Source organism: Eubalaena glacialis, chromosome 14 (genome assembly GCF_028564815.1).
Source record: "Eubalaena glacialis isolate mEubGla1 chromosome 14, mEubGla1.1.hap2.+ XY, whole genome shotgun sequence".
Lineage (NCBI taxonomy): Eukaryota > Metazoa > Chordata > Mammalia > Artiodactyla > Balaenidae > Eubalaena > Eubalaena glacialis.
In genome coordinates, this window is record NC_083729.1 from 33,159,174 (window position 1) to 33,178,387 (window position 19,214).

At 41.1% G+C, this 19,214-nt stretch overlaps 1 protein-coding gene and 1 long non-coding RNA gene across 16 annotated transcripts in view; one reads left to right on the top strand and one right to left on the bottom strand.

Annotated features, from left to right (window-relative positions):
• Window positions 1–3,908, top strand: part of LOC133074673 (uncharacterized) — a 178,942-nt gene extending 175,034 nt beyond the window's left edge. The window contains exons 2-3 of the long non-coding RNA XR_009697213.1: window positions 1,048–1,173; window positions 3,850–3,908. This is a non-coding gene — a long non-coding RNA (uncharacterized LOC133074673). The remainder of the gene's footprint in view (window positions 1–1,047; window positions 1,174–3,849) is intronic.
• The window catches only part of SLC8A1 (solute carrier family 8 member A1), a 350,778-nt gene continuing 334,126 nt past the window's right edge, over window positions 2,563–19,214 (bottom strand). For all 15 annotated transcript variants that reach the window (XM_061168619.1, XM_061168609.1, XM_061168618.1 and 12 more), the window contains one exon: window positions 2,563–5,890. In XM_061168619.1, the coding sequence (XP_061024602.1) occupies window positions 5,514–5,890 (377 nt within the window). In that variant the 3' untranslated portion in view covers window positions 2,563–5,513. The remainder of the gene's footprint in view (window positions 5,891–19,214) is intronic.

Below are 19,214 nucleotides of genomic sequence, written 5' to 3' on the forward strand. Positions count from 1 at the left end.
ATGAATGTAATAACTACAGAGAAGCGTTTGATCCACTCATATTTCTTGGAGGCATGGAAGCTATATATGATGTGTTTCTATGATTACACACTTCACGTTTGGAGATGTACGTGGGGGTCTTTATCCTCGACCCATACCTACATATATTTATAGAATAAAAGGCTAGGTAGGTGGGCACTAAAACATGAAGTATGTGATCCAGAGAGGAACAAAATGAACAGTGCTGCTGCAGTGTGTAGCTGTAGGGTCTAGTCCTGTCCTAAACATTTATAGAGATACCACTGTCTGATGACTGTTTTCCAGGTGGAACGTCATTATATTTGACTTTCCAATAACAAATTCACTTTCAATAAAACATGACCAGAGTATTTTTAGTATGAGCCTTTTCCGCATTGCTGAGAGGTAAGAGTAAACACTACTAAGGGTAATGAATATGATGGGAATAGCCATGGAAGAACCACAAAGGTTGGAAATCGGGGGAAAAAAAGGCTCAGATTGCATATTCCCAAGGGGACACCTCTCTGGATCTTTGAAAAAAGGTTAGACTGCATGATTCTAAAGAATGTGAGCAGGTTAAGCATCTGTAAAATACTGCATTGATTACCAGGGAATTCTGGGCAAGCAATTCTTCCTGTAAAGACATGGGTCATAATTCTAACTACAAAGTTATGTTGCTTTTTTGAAGTTATAATGTTCTGTTCTACAAATCAATCAATCAATGAAAATAATTTATACAATGACCACTGATTTAAAAGTCCCATAGGAGATTCAATCAGAGGACCTTTGACAAAATGGAAATTGGGAGAGCCTCTGAATGCATCTTTTTGGATATCTTGGCAGGGAAAAAGTCACAGCTAGATACTCACCCATTTCTCATTGGCTGGAATGCTGAAGCACTCTCTCCCTTGGGAGTCCCACCACTTAGTGGTTGCTCCTTCTATAGGTAAGACATTCTCTGCTTTGGGAGATGATTAACCATGGCCGGATTAAGCTCTAAAAATTAAATGTCTCTTACAATTGTTTCCCCTTCCTATGCTACCTTTACAGGTGAAATACCATCAGGACCGACCAACACCTGACATATGTTGGGTGGAAGACAATGAATGTGACTAGAGGTGATAAGAACACAATGGTTGGAAAGAAGAGCAGAAATGCAATCCATTACCAAAATCTGTAAGTAGAGCTGAATGAAAGTTAATGAATCCACTCATCACAGCACCTTTCTTTCTTTGTAAGATAAATATGATTTTTGTATGTCTCTTCTATGAGATATGCTTGTTTATCAATTGAAAGGCTCAATTTTACCAACAGCTGGAATGTCTTGGCCAAGTGCAGTGATTACTACAACAAGAGCCAAGTGCCATTTTTAGGTCACTGTAAGATCCAGTGTCGTACATGGTTGATCATGAAATGGCCAAATATTCTTGAAGTTATGAAACTATACTCATGACTTGCTCTGGATATAACTGCCCACAATCAGACACAGACAGAAAACCATAATCAAAAGAGAAACTACACATCTTGAGCCAGGAAACACTGAAAGAAGTCTTAAAGGAGTTGATTTACATTCTTGAGAAAGTGAAGTTTTGTCACCATTAGAGAATGTAGGGCTTCATCATCTACCAGAGGAAATGTGTTATTTTTCCGATTGCTCCCACAGTGTTCTCAGATGTAAGCAGCCAAACTGGTGAATCTCACTTTGACAGATTAGGAGCAGGGGCCCTGGGCTGTGGAATCAACAATGAATCTAGCCCCCTGTGGACAAGACCATGTGTACAATGATCTTTTATTAATCGTGAGACCACTGGGGGGGGAAGGTTTTGCATTAGGAAGTCTCATTGTGGATGAGAGCCACCTATCAGAATAGCTGCAGAGTTGAAGACAGCATGCTTTATAAGAAAAAATTATAAGAAGAAAAAACTTAGTGTGTTTATGCTGTGAGCCACCAGAGCAAAGCTCTATAAAACCTTCACTGGTGGAAGGCTTGAATCGGAATCTTTGAAAGAACAAAATTAGCTTATAAGAGGTTAGAATCATTGGGCCACGGCATTTAGCTGAAGAGTGGCTCAACAGTCAAGGCCACTCTGGTCACTGAGTTATTCCTTTTGCCGTAAAGAAGTAGATGTTGGCCGCTCATTCTGTGTTAAAACAAAGATTGGGGCCCAGGAGACACATTAATTGTTGATCCAAGAAAATTACCTTCGCATAGGAAAGTGTTCTGTGTATGACCATATACGGATATAATATGGGAATTCTAAAGAAGAATATGAGGAATTCTAAAGAAAAATTTAAAGACAATGAGATGCATAAAGTATCATTTATCTCAATATTCTGACCCTGTGCTCCTTTGGGACATTAAAAGGAAACAACGCATGACCAAAGGGTTGACATTTGCCAAGTCGAATACTCGGCATCTATTTTCTTTCTTTTGGATGAGGATACCAATTGCACAATAATACCTTTTTGGTCTTTATTTCTTCAAAACATGAAAACAAGAGATGAAGCAGATGACAATGAGAAGAGAGAAAACATTCCATACAGAATATGCTGTATCACTAGTGATTAAATCAGAAACAATTAGAAACTTTATTTGTCTGTGTCAATAGTGTGTACCATTTATAAGGAACAGCACAATTAGTGCACTTCCCCCCCCCCAAGCTGTGCATAATACACACAAAATAATCAAACAAAATAATTTTACACGACTATAATTACTAATACAACCCTGAACAACCAGAATCATATTTTCTCTAAAACATGAAAATTTAAAAAGCAAACAAACCAAAAAGCTTTGAAATTGAAGTTGACCAACGGCAAGGATTTCTTAAAGTCCTTTGTGAAAATTTGCTATGGGATTATTAACATTCCAAATATGGCTAGAAAGGAGGGCAAAGTCTTTCTAATGTTTCAACAACTCATATCCCTTGACAATTTACTTGGTGTTTCTAGGCTAGCTTTCTATTTAATAAATCTTCAAAAAAAAAAAAAGGGGGTGGTTAGAGTTTGCCCTCAAAGGAGTTAGGCCACCAGTGTGTTGGGCCATGACAGGTAGGGGTGAGGCTCCAAGAGACAGGAGAAATTGTAGAGCTGTGGGGGGCATAGAAAAGTACTGCTGTCCAACAAAGATAAAAATTGGGGTTAACTGGGCCTTCTCAGTGATCTCGATCACCAGCACAATTGCCTTACTTGGTTTAAAATGGGAAGATGTGCAGATCTGCAAGATTGGCTAAGGATACATAGAATGCTTTTCGTACCCTATGCCTTATACTGTCTCAGTTAAAGAAAATCTTAGATATTTAGACAAGAGGGTTTCAGAATTGTGTTTTTCTCGTAAGATCAAACTGTTTCCATGTGGCTGTGTTAACCCCCTCTGGGCAGGGATCTGGGCCGTCTTGTCCATGGTTTCGTCCCCAAGACGAGTGGGTAACCAGCATTTAATTATTCATTCGGTCACCCAATGTTTATTAAATGATGAATGAGCGTGATTATTAAGTGGAAGAAAATACAAATTAAAATTGTTGAGAGTTAAGTACCTTTGAATCAATACAGAGGGCTTAGGGGTGTCTCCGGCCTGGGATTCTTTATGGATAGAGAAGTGTCTGAGAGGGGACCTAAGTCATTCCATTTATACCTCATTCGTGGACTCATGGCTTTGGAATGTTGGGTTTATCCACACTCTCTGATACTGTGAAACAGAAAGAGCCATTCCTTTTCCAGGGTTAAAAATCTCCCAGGGCAATGCTCCTGGGAGGCACTAATCATCCCATTTAATTGCTTCCTCCTTAGTCCTAAGTAGAGAAGATACACTTTTAAAGGCCTGTTGCTCACCATGGCTTCTTTCCTCCTCAGGAACTGCAGATACAATCAGAGGGGTCTGGACCGTGAAAGAAACAGGGCTCCAAATTGCCTTTTACATACAAAAATAAAATGAACAAACCAGCACTATCTACCATCTGTGCCAGACAGAGCAGATGTGAAATAAATACTTTGGGGGCAGGGGTGTTGTGGGAACGGAGGCTTTCAAAGCTCAGCCACATCTAACGCATCCCCTTCTCTACATGCCGTTCTCCTTGGCCTTCCTGAACCAACAGGTGAGTTTTTGAGGCGCTGATGTGTACCAAGTGGCTAATTTTCCATGAAGATGCTTTGTAGTTTGCCTACTGTCCTCTCAATAGCTTTAACTTCCCATGTAACAGTTATTGCTTCTTAGAAATGAACATGCAGATCCATGAATAAGCCATTTTCTCCTTTTATCCTTAATCAATCAAACTCAGTAACAATACAAAAGTTACAACTCAGGTGAAAAGAAAACTCACTTATGTTTTCAATGTCCCATCAATCAACATTGCCCAATGGGAGAACAGTATATGCTATACTCTACTATATACAGATACGCTTTGTTTTGTTGTATTTGTGTTTCATCCATGCACTGTGTAACAGGTATCACAACAACATTCCCACACAGGCACATGAAGGAGGCGCAAATGTTCGGTCATGACTGGAACAGGAGTGTGCAGGCCATGGATGCTTTTGAAAACAAAACTGACGGACGATCCCAGGCAAGAGCAACATGGGACTGGGACACATACTGATGCAAATGGAAAAGGATGATGTGCTTTTGGAATGGGGTTATTCTTCCTGTTTGTATGAGGGGTGGTGAGCAGGAGGGGAGGAGGGTTAGGATGGGGGGGCCTGGGGGGTTAGCAGGGCTGGAACACCAGAATATAAGGGCCTTGCTAATCACAGTCTGGCGCTAAAGAGATAAGAAAGGATTTTGCGTGTTCCTGGGAATCTAGGCACGATGTTCCTGTACCTGGTGAACAAGAGTGCCCGGCCTCCTATCTTTCACTATCAGACTCTATCTAGGACCATGACTTTTCTGGGCTCCATTCCAGCTGCCATGTTTCTTCTTGGAGGCAGCTTCACCTCTGCTCCCATCCCAGAGATGAGCATGAAATTTAGTTATATGGTGAAGACATGCTTCTTTCTTCTTCCATGCCCATTTCCTCTCTTAATCCAAAATAATTTTTTAAATGTTTGGGGGAAGGGAGAGTAATCTTAATGATTTCCATTTTTACCCAAAACCCATTTGCATTTAGATGGGTCATCACCTCCCACAAGAGAAGCCAAAACCCTGAACCTCCCCAAAAAACAAGACAAAAGCCTAACATCAACTACCTCCCCAAACCCCCGCCCAAAACAAGCAAAAACAAACAGAAAACAAATCAAAGACTTAACGATTTATGAAGCCGGGGAGAACACACAGCCCTCAGAGGCTGAGCTGCAAAGATGGCCCTGCCTCCTCCATGCCTGGTTCAACATGACGAGGCCCCTGGGAACAGGAGGTGATGCCTTCTCACTCCGGCCCTAGTACAGAGTCTGCTCGTGAAGCTGGATTCCATCAGCAGGTAAGTGGACATGACAAATGTCAGTTTCTTCTGTTCGTTATACATAATTTTTTTATGTATATATATGTATATATATATATAAATTTACTACATCTGATTGTTCCTTTAGAAGCCTTTTATGTGGCAGTAGGCCTCCAGGGAGGAGAAGAAAATGTACAAGAGCCACAGGAGCACAAAGAGGCAGGATGTCAGGAGCTTGGCAGTCCGGGGCCCACCCAGCTCACCTCCGATTTCTGGCCTCCGCCGATACAGCAGCACCCCGACATTGATGAAAGCAAAGATGGTGAAGAGAGTGACGGAGAAAGCTAGCGTGCCAGGGGACACTTTGAACTGTTCCCCGTTGGCCGCGTGGTAGATGGCAGCGATGGACCAGGCCACGCCAATTCCCAGGAAGACATTCACTGCGTTGCTGCCTGTGACGTTACCTATGGATGCATCTGCGTACTGGTCCTGGGTGGCGGCCACTTTGCTTGCAAATGTGTCTGTGGAGGAAGAAGAAAAAGGCGATGACACTTAGCCACTTAAAGAGGTCTGTGGAGTGCTGGCAGCTTCAGCTGTGTACTCTGGAATCAAACCCTCGATGGAAACCCCGTGACCAGGACCCAGCTTTGATGTTCCCTCGAGTCCCAGTCGTGGGGGCAGAACGACAGGATCCAGGTATCAGGACTTGCTGACTTACAGGTGACCTTGGTCAAGTTCTTTACCCACAGATAGATACCACGGTTCTTTGTAACACTGAGTTTGCAGGGAGGCATTTTTCAGAGCGTTATCACGGCCTATCTACATCAGAATCAGATGGGGTCCTTCTTTTTTTTTTTTAATTTTATTTATTTATTTATTTATTTATGGCTGTGTTGGGTCTTCGTTTCTGTGCAAGGGCGTTCTCTAGATGCGGCAAGCGGGGGCCACTCTTCATCGCGGTGCGCGGGCCTCTCACTATCGCGGCCTCCCTTGTTGCGGAGCACAGGCTCCAGACGCGCAGGCTCAGCAGTTGTGGCTCACGGGCCTAGTCGCTCCGCGGCATGTGGGATCTTCCCAGACCAGGGCTCGAACCCGTGTCCCCTGCATTGGCAGGCAGATTCTCAACCACTGCGCCACCAGGGAAGCCCAGAGATGGGGTCCTTCTTAAGAATGAATATTACCAGGCTCCGGCCAGCCGTGCTAGATCATAGCTGCCGGGACTCAGGAACATGTTTTTACAACATGCCAAAAGATTCTAGGTCAGTGAAGTTTGAGAATGGCTGCTGAAGGGTATTACTGAAGGCTGCCGTAGCATCAGCTCTAGTTTATAGATGAGAAGGTTCAGGGGTCAGGAAAGATTTCCAAAGATTCAAGAGCAAGTCAGTGGTGGAAGTGAAACTAACTGACCTATGATAACAACGGACATTTGCCTAGAGCCTTACAGATAGGGAAGCAGATTCACCTGTGTTATTGTGTTGATGGTGACAACAATTCTATGAGGAGAGGAAACTTTATAGGTGAGGATACTGGGCTCAGAGAGGTGCAACATCACACAGCAAGGAAGAAGCCATGTTAAGGCTTGGGCTCAGGCCTCCTGCCTTCATGCAAATGCTGTTCATCGTTCCATCTCACCCTTCCCTGGCCTGGCACGTTAATGGCCATCCTCAAAGCTCTTTGTTCACCAAGAATCCTGTATGCATCTCTTCTCTGAAGCTGGGAAAATCATCCATTTCCTTTCTCTACAGGGAGAAGGACAAGATTGACTTACACTGGGTGAGTAAAGTACAGGGGCTTAGTGCAAACTTGAGTCAGAGGGTGTCGAATTCTGCCTGCACAACTGCATGTGTGACCCCAGGCAGATTACTTAATTTTTCTGAGACTCAATTTCCTAATCTGTGAAATGAGGATAGTAATGCCCACTTCAGAGTGCTTTTGTTAAATTGAGCTATTATATGTAAAATGCTAACGCTTCTTTGTACAAAGCAAGAGTAGCTCTTGTTGTTGCTTTGGGAAGACAATGTGAATGGAGCTGCCTAGATCCATTTATTAAAAGTTGACGCTGGATCTGAAATAGCTCCCTTTATTAAGAATGTGAACAGGACTTGTAAGATATTCAACTTCCTTTCTATATGCTCACCTAGTTACTGGTATCAAAGTCCTTTCAGTTACCTCTGCAAAATACGTTGCACAGTCGGTTTAGAGTAGATATTAGTAACTGTCAAATTGCACTCACGTTTGCAAAGCCAGCAACGGCAGGTGTGCTGTTACTACAAGGCATTATGCTCTGAGCGTGCGTGTAGTTGTGTGCTATCCGGATTACTCTCTCCCCTCTGTTGCTATGCGTTGCCACTTCCAATGAGGATGATACATAAAGCACGTACGTTTCTATCAGCCTGTAGATTCTTGTGCTTTTACCATGGGTGCTGAGAGGATACTGGATCTGTGGTGTCACATTCTTTCTGAAAGGGAATTGGTTAACCTTGAGGGCCCATCTCACTGATTCTGACCTGTCTGTGACGGAAAGCAGATTTTAGTTACTGTTTTATAAAGAGGCGGACTGCTTACTCTGTGCTACACGTTACACGGATATTTTCATTCAACCCTCTTATCAACCTTAGAGAGTAGATGTTATTATTCCGCTTTTACAATGTGGGAAACAGTGATGTTGTGATAGTATGCCTCTTGGACAGGGTGTCCGTCAACAAAGCAAGGATTTTGAAACCAAATCTGCTTGATTTCAGAGCCCCTTCTCACCCTAGACCTCACTGCCCCTCCTAGGAAGGCTAAAGGTTTCCTTCCCTCTCAGTCCATTTCAGGTTGCCCTGTTCCTTCCACTCAGAAACCTTGAAGCAGCTCCTTCCTGTATCAGTGAGAGCAAAGACTGAAGGAGGTATAGGCAGCTTGCCAACCTGTCCTGCTGGATGGGTGCTGCCTTTTTGCATTCGTGATTGATCACACACTGCAGCCCTCTCAGGACTATCATCACAACAGAGGCCGGTGAGTAAAAGCCCAGTGAGACAATCTTCACGGTCTCTTGCTGTTCATTATTAAGAGTTGTTAGGACCTGACACAGCAGCAGCCTCAAAAACAATGAAGTCATTTTGCTTTGACTTTTCGAGGACAGACAGCTCAGCGAGGAAAGGAAAGGAACAGAGTCTAAAGCAGGAGAAAGCCACTTACAGCTCAGCTGGTGCTGAGGATACCCTGAGATGTTATTCTGCGCTGACATGGCCGCTGGCGGCGGCTAGTGACTGGGGGGTGCCTCCCCCCCCCATGCTGCAGGGGCGGGCACCTGGCATGTTCCACAGCATATGCATGCATGCCTCCCCCGGCACGCAGTATGTGGCACACTAGACTTCCTGGGTGCCCCATCTCCACTCGGGAACCCTGGACTTTCTGGATGGCATCTCTGCTGCCGCCCCAGAAGGAAATGAGGCACAAATTCAAAGATTCACTGGGCCCTCCTGGGTCTGCAGGGACTTCTTCTCCCTTAAGCCATTTTTCAATAGCCTATTAATGTGAATAGCACATGAGAATTCTTGTAATAATAGGTTCCTGTTTACAAATGCCTTTCTTTGGATGCTCTGAAAATTAGTTGCCAAAGTGATTAGTTCCTCACATAAATGAAACATGTTCGGGCCTCTGAATCACGGAGGTTTTTTTTTTTACCTGGGTTACACAGCAGACCTTTGCCTTTTAATTCAAAAGCTGTGTAAGAAAAATTGTAGAAACACAAGTAAATCCAAACCATCAGCCTTAACTGCAACAGAGACAACTCTGTTTTCCAAATGAAGTGTGATGGAATCTCCCCAAACTACCTTCTCTCACGGCTGCTTAGTGCACAGAGCAGCAGACCACAGACTGCAGGGCGAGGCCCTGCCAAGCCTGACCCTGAACGCCAAGCCCGCAACCTGCTTATGGCTGAACAAGGCAAAAGCCACTCAAATGCCATTCCCCAGAGTGAAGTCCAAACAAGGACTATTGACATGGTGTAAGCATATTCAGAACTTGGCCCGTTACATACAAACATATGTGAATCAGATTTCCACTGTGATTGGTACAAACTAAGTTATGTTGATAATCATTTACATATGTGTGTATACCTATACCTACATATATACTTCAGGTTAGTATTCTAATAGCAATTTTTGCTTCTAACTCCCACCTTGAATTCTAATGAATTTTATTTTTATATTTTTCCTTTCTTATAAATATCTTTATTCTCAAACTTCAGTTCTAGTCATTGCTCAGCCATATTATAATTTGTTTGCAATGTCTTTTATTATCTAATAAGATTCACAATAGGAATAATCTAGGCAAATAGGAATAATCTTGGCAAGTATCGATGGGCTGGACACATGAACTAGTCACTATTCTGAGCCCTTTGATCAGCCCCTGTAAACTTCTTGACGGAAATACGGAAATGCAAGCGCTAAAATTATACTCTTTTTTTTTTTTTTTTTTGGCCGCACTGCAAGGCATGCAAGACCTTAGTTCCCTGGCCAGGGATCAAACCCTCGCCCCCTGAATTCTAATAAATTAGTCGTAGGGTTTTAGACTTTTGGTCCTGCCTCCTTGGTTCCCACTAACAGGGAAGATTCGTTTGGGAGGCAGTGTGGCTGGAATTAAGCCACATGTTACAGAGTCAGGACATAATTGTTCTCTGCGTCTAACCTTGGCGGCTAAGTCATCTAGTCAATATGCAGGAATATTGACTAGATGTCAACACACTCCCCTTTCCTCCAGAAATGATTTTTTAACTGAACTTCTCAAACTTTATCGCTGCATACAGACTAAGCCTCAAACATCTCTTCTGTGAAAAGGATAGTTCTTACAGCCCTGCAGGTCACAAGAAGGGTTTACGTATTACCTAGAGTACCAACCCACGTGGTTTATCTTCGTCTTGACTCTTAACACGTGCTGGGGGCCAGATGTGCAACTCTCAAGCGCTTCGCGCTCAGGAGCAGATTTTGACGGAGCCCAGCCTGCTATGGAGGCATGGTAGCTGCCTCCCATCACTTGTGAGTTACTGATGACGCAGGGGACAGGCCAGGTGGTTCAGAGCTTCCTGCTGCGATAGTGGGAGAAGTCTCATCAAGGGGACCCTCTGCGCTCTTCTGTCAGGGTGTTCTTGGGCAAGACACTCACTCTCTGGGGGGGTTCTGGTTTCCTAACTTTACTGTTTGGGTGGTACATAGAATACATCAAGAGACTAAATTCATATATATGATTTTGGTGGGATTTTTCTTTTTTGCAGGCATTTGTACATGACCACCCACCTTCCTTCAAATTGACTAATGATGACAATATCTCATTTTAAAGAATAAATGACCTAGATGAAATAGTCAAAGTGATCTCTAGACCTGAAGATCTTGCCAGTGATGAAACTGTGGCAATATTTATGGAGTTGAACCACACAGCACAGGGTCATTTGACCTCTTAAAAATAGGTAAGAGATGTTGGCAAGGTTACTTACTTCAAATCACATGACCATTTATATGCGTGTAGCCATGCAATAACTGGTGGCAGTGATGACTGTTTCAGATACTGTGTATCATGTCAATCAAGTGTGCATATCACTGGCACTGGAAATACTGGGAGAGCCTAGTTAAAAAAAAAAAATGAAGATTTGGGGCTCCACCCTTCACCCACTTAATCAGACTCTCTGAGAAAAAGACACAGGAATACGCACTTTAATAAGTGCCTGAGGTGGCTAGCTTTTACACCAAGGTTCAAGAACCACAGCTCTCAGGCATGGAAATGGAAGCTACTACTCCCAGTGCCCACAATTTGGGGGGGCCTTGCTGGCAGGAAGAGATGTTTGAGTTTCAGGGAAGCAGCTAATTGAGGAGAGAGAGTGATGCCCTCTGACAGAGTGGTCATTTGCTCATAAAACAGCTTGGTGGAGGGGCTGGGACTGCTTGACCATGAAGTCTCCCACTCTCAAGTTGTGCTATACTCTTTAATTTTTTTTGAAAAAAAAAACAAAACCCATTCCAGCATGGCAACTATAAAAGGCCAAGGAAAGAGTGAAATTTACTTAAATTAGTTGAATTCTAGCTCTTTCACTTGCCAGGTAAGAAGCTTACCTACTTTAATATGGTTTTGAGGGAAATGAGTTAACATGAACAGCACTCAGAATAGGGCCTGGCACTTAATGAGTGCTCAATATTAGTAATTATTTTTATAATACAACAGAGCCAGATCCCAAGAGAATCCATAAGTGGTCTGGAATTGTGAGTTCCTGTAATGATTCTAAACTTCTGGGGAGTTATAACACCCTTTAAAGACATATTAACTTTATGGTCCTAGGTATTTAAAAATGTGGTAGAACATACAATTATTCTTAAAATCAAAGAGATTTTTAGTTTGAAAATTCCATATAACCTAAGTCATAAAAAAGACATGAGAGATCTGGTTTATGGCCCTAATTTTACTAGTGACTGAAAGGCAGACCTCTTTGCTTAAACAACGTATGTATTCCTCTCTATTCTTTCCTCTCTTCTATGCACTTTTTGTTTCCCTCTTTGAGAATTCAAATGGAAATTTTATTTATGTACTAATTCCTCTATCACTAAGAACCTTAAAAGTTTTTGCTTTTGGTTGTGATATTTATTTACCCTAGTAAATATGAAACCCACACTTTCTTACTTACATACACATACTCACTTCACTGGTTCAAACGAAAAGAAACCTTGTTTGGCATCCAAGTGAAGTTTAAGAGATCAGGGAATTACTGATGTTTGACTGAATAATGACCAGTTAGTTAGGAGACGAGTTGTAAAAACTGAAAAAGGGAAAAACACTTAAAATTTCTGCCCATAAAAACTGTCCCTGAAAAAGAAATGGAGACAATGACACCTATTTTTAGAAGAGAAGAAAAGAGGTAAACGAAAAGCTCAAGAGGACTCATGTTGGCAGGTCAGAACACCTGTTGCTACTCATTTTTATCACCAGGGTAACTTTTGAAAAATACCAAATTGTGAGGTCCACTCTGAGTTTCTGCTTCCTTGGTCTGGAATGCGGTCTGAGCACTGGCATCTTTTAAAGCTCCCCAAGCGGACTGAGGTCCACTAACCAACTACTCAGAGCCCTTGCTTCACCCTCTGTGTAAGGACCATGGCACCTTCCCTGGATTAGCTGAGATAATGCATGGAATAGCTCTGACATGTAGGTCAACAAGATCAGTATTTTGGGAACAACAGGGTGGAGACAAGATAGCAGAGTAGAAGGACGTGAGCTCACCTCTTCTTATGAAAACACCAAAATCACAACTAACAACTGCTGAAAAACCATCAACAAAAAAACACTGGAACTTACCAAAAAAGTTATCCTAAATCCAAAGCCAAAGAAGCCACAATGAGCTGGTAGGAGGGGCTCAATTGTGATAAAATCAAATCCCATACCCACTGGGTGGGCAACCCACAAACTGGAAAATAATTATGTCACAGAAGTCCTCACAAGAGTGAAAGCTCTGAGCCCCATGTCAGGCTCCCAGCCTGGGGGTCTGGCAACAGGAGGTGGAACCCCCAGAGAATCTGGCTTTGAAGGTCAGCAGAGTTTCATCACAGGAATTCCACAGGACTGGGGGAAACAGAAACTCCACTCTTGGAGGGCACACACACACACACACACACAAGGTCTTATGCACACCAGGACCCAGTGAAAAAAGCAGTGGCCTCGTAAGGGCCTGGGCCAGACCTACCTGCTGGTAGTGGAGGGTCTCCTGCGGAGGCAGGGGTGGCTGTGGCTCACTGTAGGGACAAAGACACTGGCAGTGGTAGTTCTGGGGAGTACTCATTGGTGTGAGCCCTTGGGGAGGCCACCATTTTCTCACCAAGACCTGGCCCCACCCAACAGGCTGTAGGCTCCAGTGCTGGGACTCCTCAGTCCAGACACCCAACAGGGCAGGAACACAGCCCCACCCATCAGCAGACAGGCTGCTTAAAGTCTTCCTGAGCATATAGCTGCCCACTAAACTCACCCCTTGACATGGCCCTGGCCACCAGAGGGACATACCCAGTTCCACCCACCAGTGGGCAGGAACCAGTCTCTCCCACCAGGAAACTTGCACAAGCCTCTGAGACAACCTCATCCACCAGGGGCCAGACAGCAGGAACAAGAAGAACTACAATCCTGCAGCCTGTGGAACAGAAACTGCAATCACAGAAAGTGAGACAAAATGAGACAGGAGAGGAAATGTCCCAGATGAAGGAACAAGATAGAACCCCAGAAGAACAACTAAGTGAAGGGGCAATAGGCAATCTACCCAAAAAAGAATTCAGAGTAATGATAGTGATCCAAGATCTTGGAAAAAGAATGGAGGGACAGAGCAAGAAGATACAAGAAATGTTTAACAAAGACCTAGAAGAACTAACAAACAAACAGAGAGGAACAATACAATAACTGAAATGAAAAATAAACTAGAAGGAATCAAGAGCAGAATAAGTGAGGCAGAACAACAGATAAGTGACCTGGAAGACAGAATGGTGAAAATCACTGCCATGGAACAGAATAAAGAATGAAAAGAAATGAGGACAGTCTAGGGGACAACATTGCACACACCAACATTCACATTAAAGGGGTCCCAGAAGGAGAAGAGAGAGAGAAAAACGACCTGAGAAAATACTTGAAGAGGTAACAGCTGAAAACTTCCCTAACCTGGGAAAGGAACCAATCACCCAAGTCCAGGAAGCACAGAGAGAGAGTCCCATACAGGATAAACCCAAGGAGGAACACACCGAGACACAGAGTACTCAAATTGACAAAAATTAAAGACAAAGAAAAAATATTAAAGGCAACAAGGGGAAAACAACAAATAACATACAAGGGAACTCCCATAAGGTTATCAACTGATTTCTCAGCAAACTCTGTAGGCCAGAAGGGGGTGGCACAATATATTTAAAATGATGAAAGGGAAGAACCTGCACCCAAGAAGACTCTATCCAACACGGCTCTCATTCAGATTCAACGGAGAAATCAAAAGCTTTACAGACAAGCAAAAGCTAAGAGAATTCAGCACCACCAAACCAGCTCTACAACAAATGCTAAAGGAATTTCTCTAGGTGGAAAGGAAAAGGTCACAACTAGAAACAAGAAAATTATGAATGGAAAAGCTCACCTGTAAAGGCAAACATATAGTAAAGGTAGGAAATTACCCATACACAAATATGATATCAAAACCAGCAATCATGAGAAGAGGAGAGCAAAACTGCAGGATATTGGAAATGCATTGGAAATTAAAAGGCCACCAACTTAAAACAATCTTGTTTATATACAGATTGCTATATCAAAACCTCATGGTAACCAAACTGAAAATCTACAATAGATATACACACAAAAAAGAAAAAGGAATCCAAACACAACACTAAAGTTAGTCATCAAATTACAAGAGAAGAGAACAAAAGAGGAGGGAAGAAAAAAGGCCTATAAAAATGAACCAAAAACAATTAAGTAAATGGCAATAAGAGATACATATTGACAATTACCTTAAACGGATTAAATGCTCCAACCAAAAGACATAGACTGGCTGAATGGATACAAAAACAAGACCTGTATACAGGCTGTCTACAAGAGACCCACTTCAGATCTAGAGACACATACAGACTGAAAACAAGGGGATGGAAAAAGCTATTCCATGCAAATGGAAACCAAAAGAAAGCTGGAGTAGCAATACTCATATCAGACAAAATAGACTTTAAAATAAAGAATGTTACAAGAGACAAGGAAGGACACTCCATAATGATCAAGGGATCAATCCAAGAAGAAGATATAACAATTGTAAATATACACGCACCCAACATAGGAGTACCTCAGTACATAAGGCAAATCCTAACAGCCGTAAAAGGGGAAATCAACAGTAACACAATAATAGTAGGGGACTTTAACACCCCACTTTCACCAACAGACAGATCATCCAAAATGAAAATAAATAAGGAAACACAGGACTTAACACATTAGACCAGATGGATTTAACTAATGTTTATAGAGCATTCCATCTAAAAGCACCAGAACACACATTCTTCTCAAGTGCACATGGAACATTCTCCAGGACTGATCACATGCTGGGCCAAAAAGCAAGCTTCAGTAAATTTAAGAAAATTGAAATCATATCAAGCATCTTTTCTGACCACAACACTTTGAGGTTAGAAATCAACTACAAGAAAAAAAAAAAACTGTAAAAAACACAAACACATGGAGACTAAACAATATGCTACTAAACAACCAATGGATCACTAACAAAAAAATCAAAGAGGAAATAAAAAAATACCTAGAGACAAATGAAAAGGAAAGCACAACAATCTCAAGCCTATGGGATGCAGCAAAAGCACTTCTAAGAGGGAAGTTTATAGCAATACAATCTTACCTCAGGAAACAAGAAAAACCTCAAACAACCTAACCTTATACCTAAAGAAACTAGAGAAAGAAGAACAAACAAAACCCAAAGTTTTGTTTGTAGAAGGAAAGAAAGTTAGTAGAAGGAAAGAAATCATAAAGATCAGAAATAAATGAAATATAGATGAAGGAAACAATAGAAAAGATAAATGAAGCTAAAAGCTGGTTCTTTGAGATTAACAAAATTGATAAACCTTTAGCCAGACCCATCAAAAAAAAAGAGGGAGAGGGCTCAAATCAATAAAATTAGATATGAAAAAGAAAAAGTTACAATGGAAGCCACAGAAATACAAAGGATCATAAGAGACTACTACAAGCAACTATATGCCAATAAAATGGACAACCTAGAAGAAATGGACAAATTCTCAGAAAGGTACAGTCTCCCAAGACTGAACCAGGAAGAAACAGAAAACATGAACAGATCAATCACATGTACTGAAATTGAAACTGTGATTTAAAAACTCCCAACAAACAAAAGTCCAGCACCAGATGGCTTCACAGGCAAATTTTATCAAACATTTAGAGAAGAGTTAACACATATCCTTCTGAAACTCTTCCAAAAAATTGCAGAGGAAGGAACGCTCCTAAACTCATTCTATGAGGCCACCATCACCCTGATACCAAAACCAGACAAAGATACCATAAAAAAAAGAAAATTACAGGCCAGTATCACTGATGAACATAGATGCAAAAATCCTAAACAAAATACTAGCAAACTGAATCCAAAAATACATTAAAAGGATCATACACCATGATCATGTGGGATTTATCCTGGGGATGCAAGGATTTTTCAATATCCACAAATTAATCAGTGTGATACACCATATCAACAAGTTGAAGAATAAAAACCATATGGTCATCTCAGTAGATGCAGAAAAAGCTTTTGAGAAAATTCAACAACACTGATTTATTATAAAAACTCTCCAGAAAGTGGGCATAGGGGGAACCTACCTCAACATAATAAAGGCCATATATGACAAACCTACAGCTAACATCATTTTCAATGGTGAAAAGCTGAGAGCATTTCCTCTAAGATCAGGAACAAGACAAGGATGTCCACTCTCACCTCTTTTTTCAACTTAGTTTTGGATGTCCTAGCCATGGCAATCAGAGAAGAAAAATAAAAGTAATCCAAATTGGAAAAGAAGTAAAACTGTCACTGTTGGCAGATGACACAATACTATACATAGAAAATCTTAAAGGTGCCACCAGAAAACTACTAGAGCTCATCAATGAATTGGTAAAGTTGCAGGATACAAAATTAATACACAGAATCTGTTGCATTTCTATACACTGACAACAAAAGATCAGAAGGGGAAGTTAAACAATCCCATTTACCATCACATCAAAAAGAATAAAATACCTAGGAATTAACCTACCTAAGGATGCAAAAGACCAGTACCCTGAAAACTGTAAGATGCTGATGAAAGAAATCAAAGATGACACAAACACATGGAAAGAGCTAGTGTGTTCTTGGATTGGAGGAATCAATATTGTGAAAATGACTGTATTACCCAAGGCAATCTGCAGATTCAATGCAATCCCTATTAAATTACCAATGACATTTTTCACAGAACTAGAGCAAAAAATCCTAAAATTTGTATTGAGACACAAAAAATCCCGAATAAGCAAAGCAAACTTGAGAAAGAAAAATGAAGCTGGAGGAATCAGGCTCCCTGATTTCAGACTATACTACAAAGCTACAGTCATCAAAAGAGTACGGTACTGGCACAAAAAAAGAAATATAGATCAATGGAACAGGATAGAAAGCCCAGAAATAAACCCATGCACCTATGGTCAATTAATCTATGTCAAAGGAGGTAAGGCTATACAATGGAGAAAGATAGTCTCATCAATAAATGGTGCTTGGAAAACTGGACAGCTACATGTAACAGAATGAAATTAGAACATTCTTTAACACCATATACAAAAATAAACTCAAAATGGATTAAAGACCTAAATGTAAGACCTGATACTATAAAACTGCTAGAGGAAAACATAGGCAGAACACTCTGACATAAATCACAGCAATATCTTTTTTGACTGTCTCCTAGGGTAATAGAAATAAAAATAAAAATAAACAAATGGGACCTAATTAAACTCAGAAGCTTTTGCACAGCAATGGAAATCATAAACAAAATGAAAAGACAACCCACAGAATGGGAGAAAATATTTGCAAATGATGCAACCGACTAATTAATAAGGAATTAATCTCCAAAATTTACAAACAGCTCATGCATCTCAGTATCAAAAAAACAAACAACCCAATCAAAAAATAGGCAGAAGACCTAAATAGACATTTCTCCAAGGAAGACATACAGATAGCCAAGAGGCACATGTAAAGATGCTCAACATCACTAATTATTAGAGAAATGCAAATCAAAACTACAATGAGATATCACCTCACACCAGTCAGAATGGTCATCATCAAAAAGTCTACAAATAATAAATGCTGGAGAGGGTGTGGAGAAAAGGGAACCCTCTTACACTGTTGGTGGGAATGTAAATTGGTACAACTACTATGGAGAACAGTATGGGGGGGTTCCTTAAAAAACTAAAAATAGAACTACCCTATGATCCAGCAATCCCACTCCTGGGCATATATCCAGAGAAAACCATGGTTTGAAAGGATACATGCATCCCAATGTTCATTGCAGCATGGTTTACAATAGCCAAGACATGGAGGCAAACTAAGTGTCCATCAACAGAGGAATGGATAAAGAAGATGTGGTACATATATACAATGGAATATTACTCAGCCATAAAAATAATGAAATAATGCCATTTGCAGCAACATGGATGGACCTAGAGATTATCATACTAAGTGAAGTAAGTCAGACAGAGAAAGACAAACATCATATGATATCGCTTCTATTTGGAATCTAAAAAAATGATACAAATGAACTTATTTGCAAAACAGAAACAGATGGACAGAAAACAAACTTATGGTTACCAAAGGGGAAAGGTGTGGGGGGAGGGATAAATTCGAAGTACGGGATTGACACATACACACTGCTAGATAACCAACAAGGACCTACTGTATAGCACAGGGAACTCTGCTCAATATTCTGTAATAACCTAAATGGGAAAATAATTTGACATAGAATAGATACATGTATATGTATAACTGAATCACTTTGCTGTACACCTGAAACTAACACAACATTGTTAATCAACTATCCTCCAATATAAAATAAAAAGTTAAAAAAAATCAACATTTTGTTATCAAATAATTTTTCATTTTGATATGTTAACTTGAATGTTTGCACTTTGCAGGGTTACCGCTGGGACTTAATTTTCCTATGATGTATCTGAAATCCTGGTATATCTCAAGTTCAAAGAAAGATTAATTCCAAATAAAATAGAAAAATAATAGGGGTTTATTTATCAGGGAACACAAGGCAGAGAAGAGAATGAGCGATAACCAGCAGTGCTATTGGACCTGCCTTC